The sequence below is a fragment of the Schistocerca americana genome, chromosome 6, assembly GCF_021461395.2.
Source record: "Schistocerca americana isolate TAMUIC-IGC-003095 chromosome 6, iqSchAmer2.1, whole genome shotgun sequence".
Classification (NCBI taxonomy): domain Eukaryota; kingdom Metazoa; phylum Arthropoda; class Insecta; order Orthoptera; family Acrididae; genus Schistocerca; species Schistocerca americana.
In genome coordinates, this window is record NC_060124.1 from 482872272 (window position 1) to 482884441 (window position 12170).

Below are 12170 nucleotides of genomic sequence, written 5' to 3' on the forward strand. Positions count from 1 at the left end.
CATTCGTTACACTTCTCGGTCATCTCTTGTTCGCATTGACGGCACTTTGAACAGTGGACGTTACATTTCAGATGTGTTACGTTCAGTGGCTCTACCCTTCATTCGATCCCTGCGAAACCCTACATTTCAGCAGGATATTGCACGACTGCATGTTGCAGGTCCTGTACGGGCCTTTCTGGATACAGAAAATGTTCGACTGCTGGCCTGGGCAGCACATTCTCCAGATCTCTCAACCAATTGAAAACGTCTGGTCAATGGTGGCCGGCGATGAACTGTGGTATCGTGCTGAAGCTGCATGGGCAGCTGTACCTGTACACGCCATCCAAGTTCTGTTTGACTCAATGCTCAGGTGTATCAATGCCGTTATTGCGGTCAGAGGTGGTTGTTCTGGGTACTGATTTCTCAGGATCTATGCACTGAAATTGCGTGAAAATGTAATCACATGTCAGTTCTAGTATAATATACCTGTCCAATGAATACCCGTTTATCATCTGCATTTCTGCTTGGTGTAGCAATTTTAATGGCCAGTAGTGCATATATAATGTTTTACAGTTGGAAGAAAGAAGTGCTATCAAAATATCGCGAAAAAGAGAGAGAAGGATTCTTGTTTGAAATTAATGGCGCTGTCGTAACTTCAGCTGAAGAAGAGCAACTCGGTTGAAGTATACTTTCCACTCAGTTAGGCCTGTCGTCCTGTTCTATGAGATTTCGGAAGAACACTCGGAGGACAAATCACTTCCGAGAGCCACATTCCGCTGAAACTGCGAGCGTGATAGCCCTTCGCTTCCTGGAATAAAAGACGGAGCTAGCGAGAGAAACAGATGGCGCACGGGTCAAAAGGCCGCGTGGCGCTGGGGACGGCGATGGGAGGGTAGGCGAGGGGGAGGAGGATTCTGTGTATTCGGAGCCCGGAAGCTTTCCCGGCTTCCGGCCGCCGCAGGCTGCCAACAGAGCGCGCGATGACAGCTTTACGGGCCGCAATAAAACCCGGCCGCGACCGCGCAGTACTTGTTGCCAGGTGCGGCGGCAGTGCCGCGCATCTGGCGCCGCGCTGCGGAGCGCTGGTGAACCAGTGCCGCGCCGAGCTGCGCCCCTCCGCTATCGGCTCCGCGGTGAAGAATGCCCCGCGCAAACGACCTCGCGTGGCTTTAGGTGATTTGTGTCGCCCACAGGAGGGGCCGCTAAATGAGCCGGAAACGAAATGCGGCCGTTACGCTAATCTGCTCAAGAGTTAGCCTCTCTGCGCCGCGTCTCAGCAAACTGTATAAATTTGCATCCAAATACCTTCCAGCTACACTTACATTTCTTCTTAAATAAGCTGCGTAAGTAGAAAGTCTCTCCTCTCCATAGTGATTACGCGGTTTAGAGGCTAATAAGTAGAATAAAAGGTACTCAACGTACTTCATCATATGCAATGCCAAAGAGAGAAATCGCAATCGTGAAGCTTATTCTACCATTTATAACTCTCAGGAAGTGATCTCCGAGCATACAACCTGAATATCCAGAGGTTTTGCGTTGCCTGGCCCACTCGCAAGTGACCGAACGTTGATTCAATCAGAACTGGGAAGACGCTGGTCGTATTAAACTGTCGTAATCTGGCAAAGGTGAGACGGAATGATTCTTTCTAATCATAACAGTGGCAGAAAAGTAAAAGGAAGGGGGTAGGACGAGCGTTAGCTGGGATGCTGGGATCTTCCATATCCGCGGTTAGCGGACATTAAACATTCTCAAGAAACAAAGTTTATTTCCCGCAAGTAATCGCAAGTCCCTTTCCAGTGGTGATCTGAAGTCCTAATTAAGAAAGAAAAAATTGGGCTTAAGGCCGAATTACGACAAGAACTAATAATTTCTGGCTAAACGCCAATACAACAAAATAACTGGTCAATTCTATAAAGGAGAACAGTTAATACATCAGATAATTAGTTCTCGTGGGACTGTAGTACTGAAAAGTACTTAAAAGAACTGAAATTAAGACCATGGATCACAGTGTAATTCCAGATAACGACAGTTTGGTCAGTTACTGTTTCTGGAGTTGAACATCATCCACTCATAGTCAAAGTCCACAATGGTTGAGAGTAATTAGAGTTTCTGTAGCCGAAATTAACAACCAGTATAATTTCAAGTCCAAGCTGTTGATACGGCGTAGTAGGTCACACGTCGACTGCTGTAGTAAGCCCCGTAGTTGTGGAAGAGGTGTTGCTCTTGACACCTGGTCCAGCAAGCTTACTCGGTGGGGTGCCCATGGCAGAATACGCTGCGCACAATTTTCAGTCAAGTGTCTTTAGCAATAAAGTAGTTCGCGCACATTGCGACCTCTAGCGACGTATCTGACGTCTAAACAGGGCTGCACAACGTTAAAAATGTTAAAAATTCTTATATCTTATGTCTCCTGGTGGCTGCCGGCTTAACCTGGTTTCTGCTTGAAGACCGACGGACTGGAACCTACTTGGTCCTGAAGAACTACAAAATTCTCACAATGGCCCTACAAGAAAACGAATTCAAGGATGATAACAATTTCGATACCTTATGCTTCATAATAAACAAAGGAAAGGTAGGCAAAAATAAATAAATAAAAAATGGCACCGCCCCTTGCGACTGGCGTCATAACAGAAAAACATTTTGGGCTCGATTATTGACTTTGAATCACAATCTGAAAGATTCTCCACACTTAGTTCAAAATCTGCTAACAAAGTATACGCCATCGTGAATGCACATGCCCCCATGAGTAAAGACAACAGAAAGAACAAAGAAAAGGTGGAACGTTTTTAAGACCAAGTAGATAACGTTTTTCAAAAATATTCCAGAAAAACACAACGTACTACTTATGGAGGCCTTCAATGTCCAGGTAGAAAAGGAGAAAAAGATTTTAAAAAATGTTGGAAACTACCAAGCACATAATAGAATTAACCAACATGACATGCCACGCAATCAACACGATCCTGATACGCATAGTCTGTGAAAAGCTACGTAGAAAACAGGAAACGTTGGTCTCAATTCGATCGCTCGCCAATCAAACTGAACTTCCATAAAGAAACAAAAATGTCAAAATTCTCAGAGGAGCCAACCTAGAATCTCGTCACAAGCTTTCTAAAATAAAGCTCAAAAGCATCCCCAAAAGAAAAAACGTAACCAACAACCCCCAAAGAAGAAAATACAATCAATAAAAGCTAATAAACTCCAAGGAGTTTCCCCTCTCATCTGAAGACATGAAAAAACAAAACCGGTATCAGGTAAAAAAATCCTAATAACGAAAGCCTAATAATTAGCTTCCATAACCAAAGCCAAAAATCATGCGTGGTGGAGAGAAGACTGTGAGAGACTCCTTGAATTAAGAAGAAAAGCATGGCAAAAGTGGAAATCACAGAAACGCCTACACAACAGAGAGAACTTCTTAAACATAAGAAAATTAGTGAGCAAAAATATAAAAATGAACGTGACAAAACTTTTTAAACATAAGAAAATAGGTGAGCAAAAATGTCAAAAGAATAAGAAAAGCCCAAGAAGACCAACTCCTCTTACAGATCAACGAAGAGTTCATCAAAAACTACACAAGGAAATTTTATACGACTTTTAAACAAGAAATAACCAAACACAGCCCACCGAGCCTACAGCTCCAAGACGAAAATGGAAATATTGCTTAGAAGAACAGGGATAATTGGCCAAATATTGACAGAATATTTCAGAAACATTCTCAACTGCGAAGAGCCCGTAAAAAATGAATTTCAACTCTGAGCCACCCTTCATCAAGGAACTATGGACAGTCGCTTCAAATCTCAAAAAATATAAGACCTCGGGAGAAAACCAAATCAAAGCTAAGCTTTGGAAAATTTTCAACAAAAATGCTAGAAAGTTTCTCCAAAACATCTTCGAAGAAATGTGGATTTATGAAAGAATCCCAGATGATTGGAAAACGCTCTTCATCAACCTAAGCATAGGGAAGGATCCAAAACAGACCCCAACAACTGCAAAGGTATCCGACTGCTAGACGTAGCATACAAGAAGTGTTACTAAAAAAATGAGAACTTTAGTTGGACCATCAACCGGGACAATACCAACCGTCTTTCAGGAAACGAAGATCTTGTTGTTGTGTTCTTCAGTCCAGAGACTGGTGTGATGCAGCTCTCCACGCTATTCTATCCTGTGGAAGCTTCTTCATCTCCCAGTACGTACTGCTGCCTACATCCTTCTGAATCTGCTTAGTGTATGTATCTCTTGGTCTCCCTCTACGATTTTTACCCTCCACGCTGCCTCCCAATACTAAATTTGTGATCCCTTGATGCCTCAGAACATGTCCTACCAACCGATCCCTTCTTCTACTCAAGTTGTGCCACAAACTCCTCTTCTCCCCAATTCCATTCAATACCTCCTCATTAGTTATGTGATCTACCCACCTAATCTTCAGCGTTCTTCTGTAGCACCACATTTCGAAAGCTTCTTGTCCAAACTAGTTATCGTCCATGTTTCACTTCCACAGATGGCTACACTCCATACATACACTTTCAGAAACGACTTCCTGACACTTAAATCTATACTCGATGTTAACAAATGTCTCTTCTTCAGAAACGCTTTCCTTGCCATTGCCAGTCTACATTTTACATCCTCTCTACTTCGACCATCATCAGTTATTTTGCTCCCCAAATAGTAAAAGTCATTTACTACTTTAAGCGTCTCATTTCCTAATCTAATTGTTGCAGCATCACCCGATTTAATTCTATACATTCCATTATTCTCGTTTTGCTTTTGTTGATGTTCATATTAAACCCTCCTTGCAAGACACTGTCCATTCCGTTCAACTGCTCTGATAGAATTACAATGTCATCGGCGAACCTTAAAGTTTTTATTTCTTCTCCATGGATTTTAATACCTACTCCGAATTTTCCTTTTGTTTCCTTTACTGCTTGCTCAATATACAGATTGAAAAACATCGGGGAGAGGCTACAACCCTGTCTCACTCCCTTCCCAACCACTGCTTCCCCTTCATGTCCCTCGACTCTTATAACTGCCATCTGGTTTCTGTACAAGTTGTAAATAGCCTTTCGCTCCCTGTATTTTACTCCTGCCACCTTTAGAATTTTAAAGAGAGTATTCCAGTCAACATTGTCAAAAGCTTTCCGTAAGTCTACAAATACTAGAAACGTAGGTCTGCCTTTTCTTAATCTAGCTTCTAAAATAAGTCGTAGGGTCAGTATTGACTCATGTGTTCCCATATTTCTAGTCCGCAGCTCGTGGTCGTGGGGTAGCGTTCTCGCTTCCCGCGCCCGGGTTCCCGGGTTCGATTCCCGGTGGGGTCAGGGATTTTCTCTGCCTCGTGATGACTGGGTGTTGTGTGATGTCCTGAGGATAGTTAGGTTTAAGTAGTTCTAAGTTCTAGGGGACTGATGACCATAGCTGTTAAGTCCCATAGTGCTCAGAGCCATTTGAACCAACCCATATTTCTGCGGAATCGAAACTCATCTTCCCCAAGGTCGGCTTCTACCAGTTTTTCCATTCGTCTGTAAAGATTTCGCGTTAGTATTTTGCAGCCGTGACTTATTAAAGTGATAGTTCGGTAATTTTCACACCTGTCAACACCTGCTTTCTTTGGGATTGGAATTATTATATGTTTCTTGAAGTCTGAGGGTATTTCGCCTGTCTCATACATTTTGCTCACCAGATAAAATGGTTCAAATGGCTCTGAGCACTATGGGACTTAACATCTATGGTCATCAGTCCCCTAGAACTTAGAACTACTTAAACCTAACTAACCTAAGGACAGTACACAACACCCAGTCATCACGAGGCAGAGAAAATCCCTGACCCCGCCGGGAATCGAACCCGGGAACCCGGGCGCGGGAAGCGCGAACGCTACCGCACGACCACGAGCTGCGGGCCTCAGCAGATAGTAGAGTTTTGTCAGGACTGGCTCTCCTAAGGCTGTCAGTAGTTCTAATGGAATGTTGTCTACTCCCGGGGCCTTGTTTTGACTCAGGTCTTTCAGTGCTCTGTCAAGCTCTTCACGCAGTATCATATCTCCCATTTCATCTTCATCTACATCCTCTTCCATTTCCATAATATTGTCCTCAAGTACATCGCCCTTGTATAGACCCTCTATATACTCCTTCCACCTTTACGAAGATCTTATTCAAATTCCTCATGCTCTACAAAACAACCAAGAGTAAAATCATATCATATCACTTTCATTGACTTTCAAAAAGCAAACGTCTCAATAGGCTGAGAATCTCTCTCATCTAATCTAAAAGAAGAAACACAAACCTAATCAGAGAAAACCTTAACAACACATCCTTCAAATTCAAATTCATGCGAGAATTCTCCGACCCTCTTGAGATAGAAGCTAGTGTACGGCAAGGCGATGGACAGTCTTCATTTGTATTTAACAGCGCCGTAGAAAAAGCAGTCAGAGGATAGAATACGAAGATTCCGACTAGCACCAAAAAGCAGAGGCATCAGACTCAGTTCTGCAATCTTTGCAGATGATATGGCCTGCTAGCTAAGACCTGGGAAGAAGCCAAAGAAGATACTCTCGAACTACAAAAAAAAAAAAAAAAGCAGAGACAACAGGACTTAAAATCTCCATCGAAAGTAACAAGTAATGAAAAACATAATAAACCAACATTTTAAGACAAAGAATTCTGGTGTCTTGGAGAATGAATCAGCTGGAATGCTCTCGAGGAAAAGGTAATGAAATCTGGAAAAAGCAAAGCTGAGTTGGCTACATTGCGATCTGATTCTATATTTGTTCCTGGGTACGCATTACAGTGCAGTATCTGATTTCGGAATCTCTGCCTGACCATGATGTAATCTGACTGAAATTTTCCCGTACCACCCGGCCTTTTCCAAGTATACCTCCTCCTCTTGTGATTTTTGAACAAAGTATTCGCTGTTATTAATTGAAACTTGTTACAGAGCTCAATTAGTATTTCTCCTCTCTCATATCTTGTCCCAAGCCCATATTGTCCTGTAACCTTTTCTTCTTCAACTGCATTCCAGTCCACCATGACTATTAGATTTTCATCACAGTAACACACTCTCTGCTCTACCTTCCTATACCTAGCGAATTCTAGTCCCGTTATACCATTTTGTGATACTGTTGATATTACCCTATACTCATCTGACCAGAGATCCTTGTTTTCTTTCCACTTCACTTCACTGATCCCTACTATATCTAGATTGAGCCTTTTCATTTCCCTTTTCAGATTTTCCTGTTTCCCTACAAAGTTCAAGCTTCTGACGTACCACGCCCCGACTCGTAGAACGTTATCCTTTCGTTGATTATTCAATGTTTTTCTCATGGTAACCTCCCCCTTGGCAGTCCCCTGCCGGCCACGGTGGTCTCGCGGTTCTAGGCGCGCAGTCCGGAACCGTGCGACCGCTACGGTCGCAAGTTCGAATCCTGCCTCGGGCATGGATGTGTGTGATGTCCTTAGGTTAGTTAGGTTTAAGTAGTTTTAAGTTCTAGGGGACTGATGACCACAGCTGTTAAGTCCCATAGTGCTCAGAGCCACCCAGCCAGCAGTCCCCTCCCAGAGATCCGAATGCAGGACTATTCCGGAATCTTTTGCCAATGAGAGATAATCATGACACTTCTTCATTTGCAGGCCTCATGTTCTTGTATCCGGTCAAGAAAACTGACAACAGCCGGCAGAGTCGTGGGCTGACCTCATGCCCCTCCATCTCCGCATCCAGAGGCGCCTATCGGTTGAGGATGACACGGCAGCCGGACGATACCGTTGGGCCTTCCGAGGCGGCTCAACGGAGTTTACTTTATTTATGTTCTTGTATAGATGTCCGTATGTTAGTAGTTTGGGGCAATGGTGTACTGTACGTTGTTTGTATAAGTCGATGCTAAGGCACTCCATTTTTACTGACGAGGCAGTAGGGTAGGGTGCAATTGACACTGGGATTTACATCTTGACTTATGTAGTTAGCTGTCCGGTACCAATTAGTATTGTTACACCATTACGTCATAAGTTTTTATTAAGTTGTTAAAGTGAGCTGGAAAGTCCTGTATGAATTTGCACAGGTACTGATGGTTTACTTCATCAAATGCTTTTTAAAGTGTAAAGACATAGTTGCACGCTGAATGTAGCAGGCTTCGGCAGTTGCTGTTGTGTCTCTATATTCGTTTAGTTTTGCAGAAGTTTCTTACCTTTGCCTTCATTTGTTTGGTACTGCACCGTTAATGTGTCCATTAAAGTTGTGAATCATTGTGCCGGGATCAACGTCTTTATTTTAAAATTAGTGTTCAGTAGGGTAACCGGTCTTAGGTTCCCAACTGTTTTGTTCTCTGAGTTTTTGGTGACTAAGACCACTGCACCTTCTAAAAGTACCTTTGATATATTACCGTTCAGGTCCATTAGTTCTCGGCGTGCGCACAAAAGTTTGTCCTTCATTTGCGATGGGAGACTCCTCTCCGTCCGAAAACTCCGAACACCCACCAGTACTGACCGACCGCCGTGTCATTCTCAGCCAATAGGCGTCACTGGATGCAGATATGGAAGGCCATATGGTCAGCACACTGAACTCCTCAATTTGCCTCACAAGGGCTGAGTCCTCTCCGCTTGCCAACAGCGTACGTCAGACCGGACTGTAACCCATCCAAGTGCTGGCCAAGCCCGACAGGGCTTAGCTTCGGTGATCTGACGAAAACTAATGTTACCACTGTGGCAAGGCCACTGACTTATGATAACACAAGCTGGAAAAATTCTATGGGGATTTACTTTTCTAGCTTTGTGCGATCGTCGATTTCTATTGCTAAACTGTCTTTTTGCTCTGCTCTAAATCGTCTTTGGAAGTCTCCTTCTTAGTGTTCATTTTCAACAATAGCCTGACTGGTCATTATAGTGACGTGAGTGTATACTGCGCCTTAATTTCTTTTTGTTTTGTTATTGTCGTCTCATCTCCCATTTTTAGCTCTGTCAAAAATTTTCTGGTCCTCTTTTATTTTCATGAGTCACGCGATACACTGGTGTTTCTTCGCCTCGGGTCTGATACAGCGTTTTTGCTCTTGCTCCGTACCCTTCTAGTTGTCCTCTCTTTACTGCGATTTATTTGGCCTTAACTTTCCCATAGTTTTCTATTAGCTTTACGCTTGGCTGACGCATTCCCTGAGGCATCTGAAACAAAATTCTCTTGTTTTCTGTACCAAAAGCTCTTTTCTTCTGCGTGAGTCATGAACATTTTCGGTATTTTTGGTGTACCGCATTTTAGCCACCACAGTTTTTCTGAGTTATGAGTCGTAAATTTGTTTTAGTATTCTCCCAAGGTTGGCATTCTGCGTCTCGTACGTGTGCAGTGTTGAACTTCCACATTTCTTTTGCACGATACTTGTTCCATATTTAATGTGGATATGTACGAAGGATTCATCATAAAAAATTACTGGCCATGTTTCAGCTAGTAGTACTCGATCTTTTAGGCTGTTTGAGGCGTAGATTTTGTGTAATCTGCTTGCTGAGTGACTGGTTGTTAGGGTAAATGTAGATAGTGAGCCATGTTTCAGTTACCGCGTGTCCTTTGCATGTGATTCCCGAATTATAAGTTCCAACAGCACTGATTTAGTGAAACTGAGTGTTTCGTCCTTCGGTTTTAGAATGCAATTCAAATCTACTACAAGATGTGCTGCTGATGTTTTCTAAATAAGGGAACTACGTATGTTTTAATGAATTCCTATCTTTTGTGCTTATTCCTACTTCCGAAAGGCGCAGGAATATCAGTAGTCGTCACTGACAGCTGCTTTGGAGGTTTTCTATGATTTAGGAGTATCCCTATTTGGTGAGTGTTGCAGTTCTCATATCTACTCCACTTCCAAGATTTGTTGGGACATTATATGCTTTTAGTTCTTATAGTCGTATGTATCTTCTTCTGGTAAGGCAATATCTGTGTCGACACCGTGTTCTGTAGTTGAAATGAACGTATTTTGCTAATCGCAGAAGTCAAATGTCAGACAGATTCACTGGAAGAATCCTCCGGAAACGTAGTCTATCCACAAAGGAGATCGCTTGAAATACCCTCGTTGCGCCTCTACATGAAAACTGCTCGTCAATCTGGGATCCGTAACAGATTCGTGCTGATAGGAGAAACGGAGGAGATCCACAGAAGTGCAGCGCAGTTCGTTACAGGTTCATTTATTATGTACGAAAGCGTTAGGGAGACGCACAGCCGGATACAGTGGCAGACACTGCAAGAGAGGGGTACTGTATCACTGTTAAAATTCCGAGAACATACGTTCCTAGAATGTCTTTCGCTTACGCCATAGTCTTGCAGCGATCGCAGGATCGGCGTGGTTACATCGGATTTGGCAAGGTTAGTTTTAGGGGTGGCCGGATGCTCTTCTTGCCGCCACCCTGTACCCCCAGGGATGGAATCAGTGTACCCCAGCTGTCTGCATCCAGTGTAAATCGTTAAATAGTGCGGACGTGTGTCAAATCTCTGCGACACTGTAACATGATCTCTACTCATTGTATGTACATTTTTTGCACTACAGTACATATGCACTTATGTCATTTGTCAATGTGATTTGTAATCATTGTGTTTATTTGTTGTGAAAACGCTAAAGAGTTTCCCAGTGCGTGTGCACTTTTGTCATTTATCAATATGATTTGTATATACATTTTTCTGATTTGCTAATATGTTCTGTACTCATTGTATATATTTTTTGTCATTGTCTGAAATGTTTTGTACTCGGTGCATGTGCACCACATTTAATTCATGTTCTACATCTGAATATTCTGTGATTGTAAAAGTTAATTAGTTAAGAAAAAATTTGTTGCTCATGGCAAGTCCAAATGACTCACCATCGCTGCCAAATTTTTGCCCCCCCAGTGGAGGGTTATGAAACGCGTACGTCTCATATGTACCAGCGATGGCGAGGCATGACAGGATCTCTGACCAGAGAGTTATTTATCGTTGCTAGTCTGCGCTTGACCGCGCGAGTTCTGTTGCTAGTTGCACTCAGTCAGTGCTAGTAGCGCGCGCGAGACAGTAGTCGTGTGTGAGGAGTCGGCGGACGTCGACACGGATCTCTGGTCACGATTCAGGACGAGGTATATTGTTATCAAAGGTAATGAAGCAGCATTGCGCTCAGCCAATAACATCTGTTAATTGTAATTAATTTGTTCAAGAAATGCCCCAATAATAATTTTGTTTTCAAAGCAATCGTTTTTAAGAAAAGAATCATTCCAATTGAAACAATATTTCCTATGCTTTTCCTCCCAGAACCAATTTATCAGATTAATTATTGCACAGGGCCTAAGGTCAGAGCAGCTGCCCTTATAAAATTTATCAGGTTCACCATAACGTTAATTTTGTGGGGACTTAACATTTTTGCACATTTTTATTATCATTGAGTTTTATTACCGTGGGAAGCTAACATTTGGCACTATTTGCAATTCTATTCAATTCTTTTCATTTTCATATTTTCACGGGGAGGTTACACTTGGCTCCATTTATATTTAATTATTATCTTTCATTTTTGCAGGGAAGTTACACTTGGCGACATCTGGACCAGGATCGTATTTCGTTGAGAATCTTCTGAGAAGTAGTTAGATATCTGCTCTTATTTACTTAAAAATAATTAGCATTTGGCGCAACGCTTTTACTAATTTTGTCACTTTCTTCTACATATCATCGGCAATTCGTTGCTCTTTATTGTATTTGTATTTGTTGGATTTTGCATTGTCTTTGTCTCATTGTGAATAATTGTGACTAGTGTAAAAATTACGCGAAAGACTGTTAATAGTGCATCGGGAGGTATAATGAGTGAAATAACCGATTTAAATAACTTCACCGATAATACTTGTGATACACAATGTATTGATGGCAATCCTCCGTTTACTGACAATCAGTACGTACCGACCACTAATGCTAATTTTGATCCTAGTGATGAACAGACGAATTCAATTGTGTCCTCTGTTAATTTGACGACAATTGATGACTCGGGGCGTTCTGTTGCAATGAGCGCTGCCCAGCTTAACACACCCGGTTTGCAGGATTTACGTGACGAGCAGACAAATTTTTCTAATGAAAATGAACAGGATACTCAAAGTAGGACGGATTTATTTAATTCCGAAATAGTGATTGACAGAGTACTTCCGACAGGCAAACCTTTTTGTGAATTACAGAATGACCAAATGATCACACAAAACGTGACAATTGCAGGTACACCACTAAACAGC

The 12170-nt window shown here is 42.5% G+C and overlaps 1 protein-coding gene across 1 annotated transcript in view; it reads left to right on the forward strand.

Moving 5' to 3' along the window:
• Positions 1-959: 959 nt before the first annotated feature.
• The window catches only part of LOC124620226 (facilitated trehalose transporter Tret1-like), a 125155-nt gene continuing 113944 nt past the window's right edge, over positions 960-12170 (forward strand). The window contains exon 1 of the mRNA XM_047146894.1: positions 960-1152. Coding sequence (XP_047002850.1) covers positions 960-1152 — 193 coding nt within the window. The remainder of the gene's footprint in view (positions 1153-12170) is intronic.